This window comes from Ascaphus truei, chromosome 2, assembly GCF_040206685.1.
Source record: "Ascaphus truei isolate aAscTru1 chromosome 2, aAscTru1.hap1, whole genome shotgun sequence".
NCBI classification, from domain to species: domain Eukaryota; kingdom Metazoa; phylum Chordata; class Amphibia; order Anura; family Ascaphidae; genus Ascaphus; species Ascaphus truei.
In genome coordinates, this window is record NC_134484.1 from 376,310,196 (window position 1) to 376,323,237 (window position 13,042).

A 13,042-nucleotide genomic window follows, 5' to 3' on the forward strand; every position below is an offset into this window, starting at 1 on the left:
ATCAGTGACAGATCCGAGCACGTGCTGCTCTGCAAAACACGTGTAATTCCCCAACTGCTGTAACTGTCACTGACAGTAAGGCCTGCAACTGCTGTAACTGTCACTGACAGTAAGGCCTGCAACTGCTGTAACTGTCACTGACAGTAAGGCCTGCAACTGACTCTTAAGCTTTTATTTTTTTATAACAAGTTGAAACATTAAAGATGAACTCTATACTACCTAGGGACAGCCTAAACCAGACATGTCAAACATGTATCCTCTGGAGCTGCACAACTCAAAGATTTGTATTACGTCCTACATTATCTGCATACTTAAGTGTTAATTATATTAATCTGGTGATCCCATATATGAAATACAGTAACTGGCCTGTTAGGCTGTTTATTTTTTTCAAGACTTCTCCTGCGCTGCCCCATGTCCCTGGAATTCTCTACCACGCACTATCAGACTCTTCCCCCAGCATTCAAACATTAAAAACAAAAAAACTGAACTCTCACCTTTCCAAGGAAGCCTATCTGGCAAACCTAACATCTACCCCCTCTCCACCCGCAGTGGACACTAACAGCCCCTAAAATCCACATCCTCAAATCTTAATGGGATCAGCTGTACGACTGGACTGTACTCCACCCTGAGGCTTACTCCGTCCCACAATGAGCAGCCACTTTACCTTTTGTTTCAACATTGCTAGTCATTCCCTCTAGATTGTAAGCTCTCACAAGCAGGGCCTGCATTACTTATGTTGGCACTTTACAAATGAACAACAATCATCATCATCATCATCATCATCATCATCATCATCATAAAAAGAAGCTCCAGTTGGGAAGAACATTACAAAAGGAGTAAATTATAAAGTGCAGAATTTAATCAGCCAGAACTTTTGCAATAACAGCATACAGACGCAGCTGCCAGTATTAAACCACTTGCCTTGGAAAATCTGTGGCTATCTCACAGTCCCTCTATTTGAATGAGACTCACGCGGTGTGAATCCTACCGGGCTGGGAGTCCCATTCAAATGCAGGTGTTAATCCGATGTGCTATTTCAGCCTGCTCTGGACTATCTCACGAGTTACTGCAAGATAGCCACAGATTTTCCCAGGCAAGTAGTCTAAGGCCAGGTCCCCAGGTCCCCAGGTCCCCAGACACTCACCTCTAGTCAGACGGTCTCCAGTAGCTCCATGTGTGTACGCTTCCCTCTCACGATGGCGCGTTTCGCCGGCAGGGAAGACCAGAATTTTTGTCGATGCAGTCACGTGCTCGGCGGGCAGCCAATGGAAGGGCAGATGTGCCCCCACCATGGCCATGCCCCCCATCATGGCCGTGCCCTGTGCATTCCATCGCTCCCCTACAGACCGCAGATCACGGCTGTAATCTGTGCACGCGCCACCAGGCCCAGGCGCGCATGCAGCTGTGAGCACTGGGGTCGTAGCCTAATACCGGCAGCTGTATCTGTATTTTAGTAAATATCCGATCAGTACCTATGTACCAATGATCAGAAATGTTCTGCTAGCCACCTCCTCTACCCCCAACAACCCCCCTCAACACATACAGTACAATAATGGGCAAGATTACTATTATCCAGATTTGAATGATAGCTCATTTGCCCATTAAAAATAAAACATTATTTAGCCAGCATAAAGTAAATTAAAATTGCACTTACCCCTGCCAGGATGAAGGCCGTCCTCATCTTCCTCTCCGTTTTCCTCACTGTCCTCCGTGGCAGCAACATAACAATAAAAAACAAACTAATGGCCACTGACCCCTTAATCACCTTAGCTGTTAGTAAATCCTTTTAGTAAGTGTGGGACGGGACTCATTTAAATATACCTTGCATAGCCATTAGCATATCACTTAGGTGTGCTCCTTTTTCAGGTACAGGCATATCGCCCCAATTTATTTGAGGGACGTTTGAGGGGATATACTGTATATACAACTGGCGACTGCTAATAAAATTAGAAAGGTCTCCTCCGTCTGTCCGTATCTTTTTAACAATCCGCAAATTGTAATTGCAGATTTCCCTCTCTGAGAGTGATACGTGGAAATCCGCGGACCAAAGAAACTGCCCCATCCGAGATGGATTCAAATTCGCATTAAAAAAATAAATGCCTATCTCTACCTAGCACGCCCCTTTGACATAACCCTACCTCTTTGGTGACACTTTCTCTTTAAGTGCTTTCCCCAAATGAATCAATATTAGCTTCCGGAAGTGCCGTCATCACTCCTGTGCGGAAGAAGGACACTGACAGGTGCATGTCCCCTGTGCTGGCTCCTGGACCCAGGGTGGTCACAACACGTATGATATACTGTAGCGGCGCTTGTGAGTACTATATTATTTCTCTATTTTGTGCTCTTTTGAATATAATTCATGTCTGTAGTATGGTCTGCTTTTTCGTTTTTGAGTAAAGGAACTTGATGTCTGGTTCTGGATCTGGTATTTGACTACAAGGTCTTTATCTGCAACTGCTTATATATCTACAGCATTGAATATCCTGCTACAGTACCATCTGGACAAGGTTTTTCATACCTCCTGTATTCATATCACACCATGTGAGTGGGAGAAAGTGTTTTTTTCCTTGAATAATATTTACCACTGGTTGTGTTGTACTATATTATTTTCCCTTTTTTCTTGCATAAACCTTGGAGTATTTGCACACTGTATCCTGTGCCTCTATAGATTTAATAATTGTAGCGATGCACGGAACACGCCCCCTGCGGCGTGTTCTCTCCGTACCTGTTTACTTTTGATCGCCGCCCTCTAGCTGCGAGTCAAGATCCTGTGTCTTTAAGGATTCTGAAGCATACAACGCCATCTTGCTTCCTGGCAAATCCTGCCCTCTTCCTCCTGACAGGAAGTAAGCCTCTCTTTGACTTTCTCTTGGCTATTAGTCATTTGCTGCCTGCCCTGGTGCCTGCTAGTACTATCATTGCATGCTGTTCCTGCCTGGACCTCCTTGGGACCTTTACTCATCTCCTTTGGATTCCGGAAGACTGAGACCGTCACTCATATATTACTGAGGTTAGTTTACCGTCGGGTAGTGTAGGTACCTGCTTAGTAGGGTTCACCTTGACATGGTAGCAGGCTTATAATTCCTTTGCCAATGGATTAGACTAGGAACCCTTATGTTATATTTAGTTTCGCTGCACCTTGCTGTTTCTGGCACTATGCCTTTAAGGAGGCTGGACGTCCTCCAAGAAGCAATTCCCTTGTGGATGTTACCTTGTGCTCTGTACACTACCTTCCCAGCTCCTTCCATGTTCATGTTCCTAGTTCCTGGTTCCCGTTCCAGACTCCTGTGCTCCTTACTTGTGGCTTTTCACAACCCCCGCGTTGGTGCCTGAGAACGTGCGCACTCCTGCTCTGCTGTCAGAGCATGCGCGCACATGCAGCTGGATCAGGCGTGTCTCTGAGCCAGGCACTGCACCTCCGGTCACGTCGCGCATTATCCTGCGCGCGGCGCGGTCACGTGACTATGTGCGCCGATCCCCAGCTGTGCGGCAACTCACTTCCATTCGTGTCTCCTGCGGCTTCCCCACCTCGCTATCGGGTCCCTTTCCTTTCTCTCGCTTGTGTGGGGAGCACAAGCGTGACATTATGCTCGGCCAAACAAACGGACCCACAGAGGTGGCCCCGCCTTCTCTCCTGTTCCATGTTCATGTTCCTGTACCCCTTTAACGTTGGGAGATCCTATAGTCCCCCCATGTCTAGTAAGGATTGCTTGGAGTTCGATCCTGAAGGGGGGGTACTGTAAGGAATTGGGGAACATGCCCCCTGCGGCGTGCTCCCTCCTTACCTGCTGCATCTCAGTTCCCGTTCTCCTTATAGAGCATGCACGCACCCGCGGTTCCCTACTCGTACCACGGAGCCCGGCCACCCCCGGTCGCGTCACGCATTCTCTCACGCTTGGCGCATACACATGACGGCGTGTGCCGCTCTCCAGCTGCGAGTCAAGTTTCACACCCTCTTGTGGCGTATTCTCTACCTGTGTGCCTAGTTTCCCTGATGTCTCCCTATATGGCGTGCGCCGCCCTCCAGCTGCGAGTTAAGATTTCCTGTCTCTCGGAATGGCGTGTGCCGCCCTCTAGCTGCGAGTCAAGATTCCCCGTTGATTCTGTGTGGCGGGCGCTGCCCTCTAGCTGCGAGTTTATCTTCCTATGCATCACTGCCCCTTAGTTTGTTGGATCGCTCGGCGTTCGATCCTTAAGAGGGGGGTACTGTAACGATGCACGGAACACGCCCCCTGCAGCGTGTTCTCTCCATACCTGTTTACTCCTGATCGCCGCCCTCTAGCTGCAAGTCAAGATCCTGTGTCTTTAAATATTCTGAGGCATACAACGCCATCTTGCTTCCTGGCAAATCCTGCCCTCTTCCTCCTGACAGGAAGTAAGCCTCTCTTTGACTTTCTCTCTGCTTTTAGTCATTTGCTGCCTGCCCTGGTGCCTGCTAGTACTATCATTGCATGCTGTTCCTGCCTGGACCTCCTTGGGACCTTTACTCATCTCCTTTGGATTCCAGAAGACTGGGCCAGTCACTCATATATTACTGAGGTTAGTTTATCGTCGGGTAGTGTAGGTACCTGCTTAGTAGGGTTCACCTTGACGTGGTAGCAGGCTTATAATTCTTTGGCCAATGGATTAGACTAAGAACCCTTATGTTATATTTAGTTACGCTGCACCTTGCTGTTTCTGGCACTATGCCTTTAAGGAGGCTGGACGTTCTCCAAGAAGCAATTCCCTTGTGGATGTTACCTTGTGCTCTGGACTCTACCTCCCCGGCTCCTTCCATGTTCATGTTCCTAGTTCCATGTTCCTGTTCCATGTTCCTGGTTCCCGTTCCAGACTCCTGTGCTCCTTACTTGTGGCTTTCCACAACCCCCGCGTTGGTGCCTGAGAACGCGTGCACTCCTGCTCTGCTGTCAGAGCATGTGCGCACATGCAGCTGGATCAGTCGTGTCTCTGAGCCAGGCACTGCACCTCTGGATGCGTCGCGCATTATCCTGCGTACGGCGCAGTCACGTGACTACGTGCGCCGATCCCCAGTTGCGCGGCAACTCACTCCCATTTGTGTCTCCTGCGGCTTCCCCACCTCGCTATCGGGTCCCTTTCCTTTCTCTCGCTTGTGTGGGGAGAACAAGCGTGACAATAATGTAATAATTTAATGTACATGTCCTCAACTCTTTATGATAAGTGCACAGTCTTTTTATTATTGATCCTTCATCTTGTTCGAGTACAATGAATTGATTTTCCCCAGTCATAAGACGCTGCTCCGTTTTCTTTAAGCTTTTGTTAACTTTGACAGTCTTCTTAAACATGTCACAGTTTCATTTTCTTATGTCTTTAGCTATACATTTACGGGTTGTCTTGTACAGCTCTACATATTCAATTCTTGTTCTTGTGTCTTGGGAATGCTTAATTTCTTGTTGTCTTCTCAGTAACTGTTTTGTCTCATCGGATATTTTCTTTTTTTGTTTTGTTAGCGATTCCTCCAGTTTTTTCTGCACGTTCAGCTATAAGCTTCATAATTAATAATAATGAAGTTTTCATACTCTGCAAATTCTACAAATGTGTTTCCACGTTCATTCCTGTTACGAGAACCACATTTACCAAACTGATGCTTTATCTTTCTGCTGAGCACCATTCTCTGCTTTGAAATCTCCCATAACGATCTTCAGGTGACAGTTTCTTTTGTTGTTAAGTTGTTGATTTCATGGTAGAAGTCGTCCATTTTATTGTTTGTTTGACTTCATGTTGGGGCATACAATTGGATTATTTGAAGCCTGTATCACTTTGTCAACTGAATGACATTTCTGGCTGATCTTTCCGATGAGCTTTCATTCTTCACTATGTTGTTTTTCCACCTCTTGTTAACGTTGAAGGCTACTCCACTTCACTTTAATATAATAGGTGTCCGCTTTTGAGCTCAATGAGGCCTTCATCTTTTCTTCTTACTTCACCAATGCCAACAATATCCCTGTAGGTGATGCACACAGAGGTAACAACAGGAGACTTGCGTTTGGAAAAGTAAACATAGGATTTTATTCAAAAACTCAAAATACAACTCTTTTCTCAGCAACTCTTTTTTTTACAGCAAGTAAAAGTCCATATACATCGCATACAGTAACACAGCAACACACGTGAGACCCAGTGTCCCTCTGTAGTCCAGGAACAGCAACCCTGTGGACTGAACGCCGCTCTCTTTTAAAACTTTTATTCTCCCAGAAGGGCTCGTTAATCCTCCTGCCTCCTCCAAGCAGGGATTAACTCCTTGTTGTTTAACACTCAACAGTCCTAGCGGTTGGTAACAGGCTTGGCCCTGTTACAATCCCAGTTAATCTTTTCAAGTTTGTCTTCCAGTTCTAGCAGCGTTGCATCACTGGAGAGTGTCCGGAAGTTGTAGGTAGCCAGATTTAGGTTTGAATGACGTCTTTTGTTTAACCTTCGTGGATTCTTACAGTAGCTCCCTCAGCCTTGATGTCTTCTTCCTGAACGCTGTCAAGCCCAGGGACAATCCAGCCTCCAGAGAACGAGAGCCATTGCTTTTTAGTGTGTTCCATATTTGGGGGTTGAGACCTTACTTGCTATGCCGGCCTTATTTACATCTTGGCAAGTACCTTTTGTACTTTAGCATGGTAAATTGTTTGAGCTGTCATAGTACCGTTAAACCTACAGTACCATCACAACTGCCATATACATATCCAATAAAGAATATCACTTGTGAGCACATTCACATGTCTTAGGCATGGTCCCCGCTGGCTGCTACAAGAGCCGCTCCTCAATGGGGCCGGGCCCGCTGCGAGGGGCGGCCACCGCGGTGCGCTGCAAGTTTTTCAGACATACATTAAAATTGAGATCAGACGGAGCGCTAGGCCATAATGAGGGCGAACCTGCCGAGTGATGTCATGGCCGCTCCCCCGTCACACCCCCTGTCTTTTCCCCTGCAGCTCACTGCAGACCGGGGAACTTGGCTGCATGCGCTGCCAACCTGGCAGACACACGTGCAGCGCAGACAGCGGGACGCAGCCTTAGACAGGTCTGCAACCCTGCCTTTCACCATTATCACCTAGCATACAGTGCTTCCACTGCAGCAAGGAATAACTTAAATAATGTGTATGGTAAGCCTACCCAGCTTGAAAATGGCACAGCCAGTACAACCAACCTCACACTGATGCGAACCAAAAGGTCGAAACAGCTGTCTGTGAGTGGTTTGACAGGCTTTGCATCTAATCCCATGCTGTGCTTAAAAGCTATGTGAACGATCTGCATTTGCTTATAAGGGTTCCATGTAAAAATGGATTTCAGGCAAAAGGTGACACATTGTTTGTCCATTTGCAGTTCATTTCCCAGAATCCCTTGCTGCAGTGGAAGCACTGTATGCTAGGTGATAAGGGTGGAAGGCAGGGTTGCAGACCTGTCTAAGACATGTGAATGTGATATTCTTTACTGGCTGTATGCTAACGGTGGAGGCCTTTCTCAGCCACCATAACTTAAATAATGTGCATATATACAGAAATAATTGTTGTGCAAAAATATATATGTGTGTACATACTTCCTGGTTGGAACGATATGTGGGCAATTAGATACTGTACAGATGTAAAAACAATCAGTTCGTCTTGTTTCTATAATATAGTGTAATCCTCCTGGGATCATTTCTTACATAAGAAACTCTGTTCACTGGACCAGCACTGAAATACAGGCTACACACTGAAGCTGTGAATCTACTATATCTTACCTTGTACATACAGTATGCAATAAAACTTACCGTTTTTGTGCTGCGCAAAACAAAGTGTAAATCCTCAATATTTACTTGAATGTTGCATCACCACGATTGAAACTGCGGCACTACTGCAAAAATGGCGTTTTGCGTCAGTCGCAGTACTCGGCAGTAACGATAAGCTGTGCTAGTGGGCTAGTGTGTCTTTAATGTAAATGAAATGTAACCCATCCATTATTCACATAAAAACCTTAAGTATTTTTTTAAAGTATGACATTTTTATTACTGTGAATTAGATCTTAGAGATAAATAACAAAGAGTTTGTGAAATAATATAATCTTCTAGCTTTTTGTTTACATTACAAGGTCAGATTGAACATAGAAAAACTCTCAAAACAGACATTTCTTTCTGTCTTGTTACATTGTATCTTGTAAAGGAACGTGTGCAAAGTTATTGGCACGGGTAAAGATACTGTATTCAGTGCGACATCTGCCGTCTCCAATAAATGAATTATACAGGATTCATATTGTACATTCATACAAAGATACAGCACATGTGCGGGCATAGGCAAAGATATTCAGTGCGCCATATGCCGGGCATATAGTGAATTGCAATTACATAAATAACCCCACAAATAATTCTGCCGCTTGAAAAAGGCTGTTACGCGGACGAACCGCGGTGAACAAATTGTTCATGCGTGTGTAATCTCGCACCTTGTCACGGTCACGAAAACAGTATATCTTACTACATCTGTATGTTTTGATGCTTGTTGTTTGTGCAAACTGAGTTAATCTGTTGTGAGGGACCAATTGCTTAAGTACTTCAGGGGATAAACATCTTGTTGCATGAAGATTCTTGGAAATGATTACAAAAACTATACACCAACCATTAGAGGTATATTAGTATTTTATCTGGTAGTGTTAGGACTTGCGAACAGGTGTCTGCCTTGACGTGGCTCGCAAGCTTACAACGCTTTGGCCAAAGGGTTAAACTAAATGACCCTATTTCAAGAGAATATATAAGTATTTTACTGTGTATTTCTGTCATGTTGGATGTAGCATTGGGCTTCCTTGTCGTCTGTTGTATACATATGCCACGCTCAATAGCACTCCATTTCGACACATATACATATATATATATATTTTGTGGGGGCTCAGGGGTTCCCAAAAAGAGCTTACTGGGGTTCTGTGTTTTGTTAACCCATTCTTAGCTGTTCCAGCTGGTGGAGGTTAGTGGTTCCCCCTTCCCAGGTTTTAAGCCCGCCCCTCCCCACTTCCCTAGTTTGCAAGTGCCTCATTCTGCTGGATATAGACCCACTGTGGTCTTTCTCCCTCCTAATAGAGGTAAATGAGAATTTTAATCCTAATAGCGGTATATTAGTATTTTATCTGGTAGTGTTAGGACTTGCGAACAGGTGTCTGCCTTGACGTGGCTCGCAAGCTTACAACGCTTTGGCCAAAGGGTTAAACTAAATGACCCTATTTCAAGAGAATATATAAGTATTTTACTGTGTATTTCTGTCATGTTGGATGTAGCATTGGGCTTCCCTGTCGTCTGTTATATACATTGTATCTTGTAAAGGAACGTGTGCAAAGTTACTGGCACGGGTAAAGATACTGTATTCAGTGCGACATCTGCCGTCTCCAATAAATGAATTATACAGGATTCATATTGTACATTCATACAAAGATACAGCACATGTGCGGGCATAGGCAAAGATATTCAGTGCGCCATATGATGGGCATATAGGGAATTGCAATTACATAAATAACCCCACAAATAATTCTGCCGCTTGAAAAAGGCCGTTACGCGGACGAACCGCGGTGAACAAATTGTTCATGCGTGTGTAATCTCGCACCTTGTCACGGTCACGAAAACAGTATATCTTACTACATCTGTATGTTTTGATGCGTGTTGTTTGTGCAAACTGAGTTAATCTGTTGTGAGGGACCAATTGCTCAAGTGCTTCAGGGGATAAACATCTTGTTGCATGAAGATTCTTGGAAATGATTACAAAAACTATACACCAGCCATTAGAACGCAGTAAACAATTACAGAGGGATTTATAATAGGATCCCCTGAGAAACGGAACGCCACAAACACTGTCTTTTACCTGTCATAGTCTTGGCAAATCTCTCCGACGGCAACCAGAGCTTTTAGATACTCATTGGGCTGGTAGGGGTGGATGTAGTGCAGAGAGCAGCTGTTCCGAGGATCACCATTCGATGCTGTAAAATCGATAGCTACCTAGAAAAAACAAGTAGGTATTGTAATTAATGCATTTAAAAAATGTAATTATAAGAGGATTTACAACGGACATAAAGTGTATATCATTACAAACCAAGCTACATTTGAAGCCTATTAATTTCCACCTCATTCTAATGCAGTAACTACTATCTGTTGAAGATATGTTTCCTTCCCCCCCTCCGCCCCAATAAATGAATTCAATAATCATGATATGGAGTAAATATGAATGCAGCTTTTTTTTGTGGTAAGAAGGGGTTTGATGTTTGAACTTCCAGTGTGGACAGAGAAATACTGCTCAGCCATGCTGGCTTTAAGAAAATATTGAAAATTATGTATATAAGAAGATGGTCTCAGGAGTCTGTTAGCTAAATATATAAACACACAGTCCCAGCCAGCGCAAAACCCCAAATCCAACCACATCATAATATATACAGTATAATATATATAATCTCAAAAGGAGTGCTGCTGAGCATGGCCAAATGTATAGAACAAAATACATACACAGTATACCTCAACTACCACAAGGATTGCAATGCATACAGTAGCAGTTTTTAGTTAAAAATATACTTGTTGCTCCATTTTTTGAGAACACCTGTGTAAAAATCCAATTTAAGGTACTAGTAACTTACACAAATGTAGCAAGCACATGAAATTAATATACTTACATGGACGGAAACCAGGGTGTCTCTTTCTTAAAATAATTACAGCTTATATATTTTTTTTAATGAAAATGCAAAACATTCAATCAATGTACAGTACTATCATCACCACGGCTACCTCTAATACAAGGCCAGGCATTGAAAAAGGCTTTTTTTTTTTTTTAAAAATAGCCACCACTTTTAAATGATCAATACATTTGAAGTGACCAGTACACAAGTGACAAAGATGTAGCCGCGAAAAATGGGCTTGAGAAGAAATTTTAAAATTTGTGTTCTCTGCTTCGCCTGTCCTTGGATTAACTTTGAATTTGATGGAGGCAATCACATAAAAAACGAATTCTTCTTCCTTCCTCAAATATTTTGCTTGACCTGAGGAAGAGAGGAGAACTCTCGAAAGCTTGTCGTATAATATCAATTGTTAGTCCAAATAAAAAAGGTATCAACTAATACTGAAGTCTTCCTTGCTCAAATTTCTCATCTGTACCCATAAATTCATTTATGTTTTCTTTCAAGCTCCAGTGATTTTCAATGTTTGATTTTACCAACATCCTACATGTATGTAGCAAACGTAAAAACATATCCGTATAAATTCTCATCACATGTCCTGCCTTTTTTTTCCTTTCGGTGTTGATGGTAATTTTTATAATATAATCTCCTACTAAATTCCTAAACACACTCTAATTGAGGTTAAGATTCTAATTCATAATATTAAGAACAACAAAACAAAAAAAAAAACAGGACCAGTGTATAGACAACGGCCCATATTTACTAAAGGGTGCTATTCAATTACACCTTCCCTTCCGGCGCCAGAGACACCTTAAAGCCCATTCAAATGGAAGGTCCATAAAGTGTCTTATGGCCCAAAATGCTTGTTATGTAATAAAAGATTGAGTATAAAAATATAATTTCAAGAGTACTATTACATTGCTATAAAACGATGATACAAAAGGCGTCTTGGAAACTCATACAGTACAATGAGCAATATCTGGGTACAAGTCATATGTTGTCATTGTGCTGAATGTGGGTTAATGGTGTATAGATTCCCATAGCAAAATAAATTGCCATTTTTTAGTCTTTCTAATTGAGTGTTAAAAAAAATATATATCATATTTTTACATAAATGGCCCAAAAAAATGTAAAGTTGACAAAAAAAATTACATGTTCCAAATGTTCTGCAGAACAGCTGATTGTAAAACAACAACTTAGGGAGAGTCAAGTTTAATTCCTTTGGCAACAAACTGTTCTTGCTCATTTCTATTTTTAATTGTGGGCACTTCCACTGGTGTTTTGGTTAAAAAAATGTTTCATGTTTTGGTTGTGGTTCTGGTTCTAAAAAAATCGTTGTGTTTCTGTTCTTGCAAAAACTCGATTCATTTTGTTTTTGTATTTTTTTTTAAATGATTAAAAACAATTAATATGTTTGCAATTTCTTTTGACTTGTTCACAGAGGATTGGGATTTTTTTCATTTACAAACTCAACAGTGCCCAGTTTATAAAAAAAGAAGAAAAAAAAAGACACTAAATGTAAGAACAAGCTCCACTCGAACACCGAATCCACAAACTGCTCAACTCTGAGCTCCACTCGAACACCGAATCCACAAACTGCTCAACTCTGAGCTCCACTCGAACACCGAATCCACAAACTGCTCAACTCTGAGCTCCACTCGAACACCGAATCCACAAACTGCTCAACTCTGAGCTCCACTCGAACACCGAATCCACAAACTGCTCAACTCTGAACTCCACTCGAATACCACATCCACGAACTTCTCAACTCTGAGCTTCACTCGAACACCGAATCCACAAACTGCTCAACTCTGAACTCCACTCGAACACCGAATCCACAAACTGCTCAACTCTGAGCTCCACTCGAACACCAAATCCACAAACTGCTCAACTCTGAGCTCCACTCGAACACCGAATCCACAAACTGCTCAACTCTGAACTTCACATGAACATCGAATCCACAAACTGCTCAACTCTGAACTCCACAAGAATACCACATCCACGAACTGCTCAACTCTGAGCTCCACTCGAACACCGAATCAACAAACTGCTCAACTCTGAGCTCCACTCGAACACCGAATCAACAAACTGCTCATCTCTGAGCTCCACTCGAACACCAAATCCACAAACTGCTCAACTCTGAGCTCCACTCGAACACCAAATCCACAAACTGCTCAACTCTGAGCTCCACTCGAACACCGAATCCACAAACTGCTCAACTCTGAGCTCCACTCGAACACCGAATCCACAAACTGCTCAACTCTGAACTCCACTCGAATACCACATCCACAAACTGCTCAACTCTGAGCTCCACTCGAACACCGAATCCACAAACTGCTCAACTCTGAGCTCCACTCGAACACCGAATCCACAAACTGCTCAACTCTGAACTTCACATGAACATCGAATCCACAAACTGCTCAACTCT

At 43.3% G+C, this 13,042-nt stretch overlaps 1 protein-coding gene across 1 annotated transcript in view; it reads right to left on the reverse strand.

The window, feature by feature from the left end:
- Positions 1–13,042, reverse strand: part of CPNE4 (copine 4) — a 445,822-nt gene that overhangs the window by 71,113 nt on the left and 361,667 nt on the right. Inside the window, exon 11 of the mRNA XM_075587100.1 lies at positions 9,816–9,949. Within this exon, the coding sequence (XP_075443215.1) occupies positions 9,816–9,949 (134 nt within the window). The remainder of the gene's footprint in view (positions 1–9,815; positions 9,950–13,042) is intronic.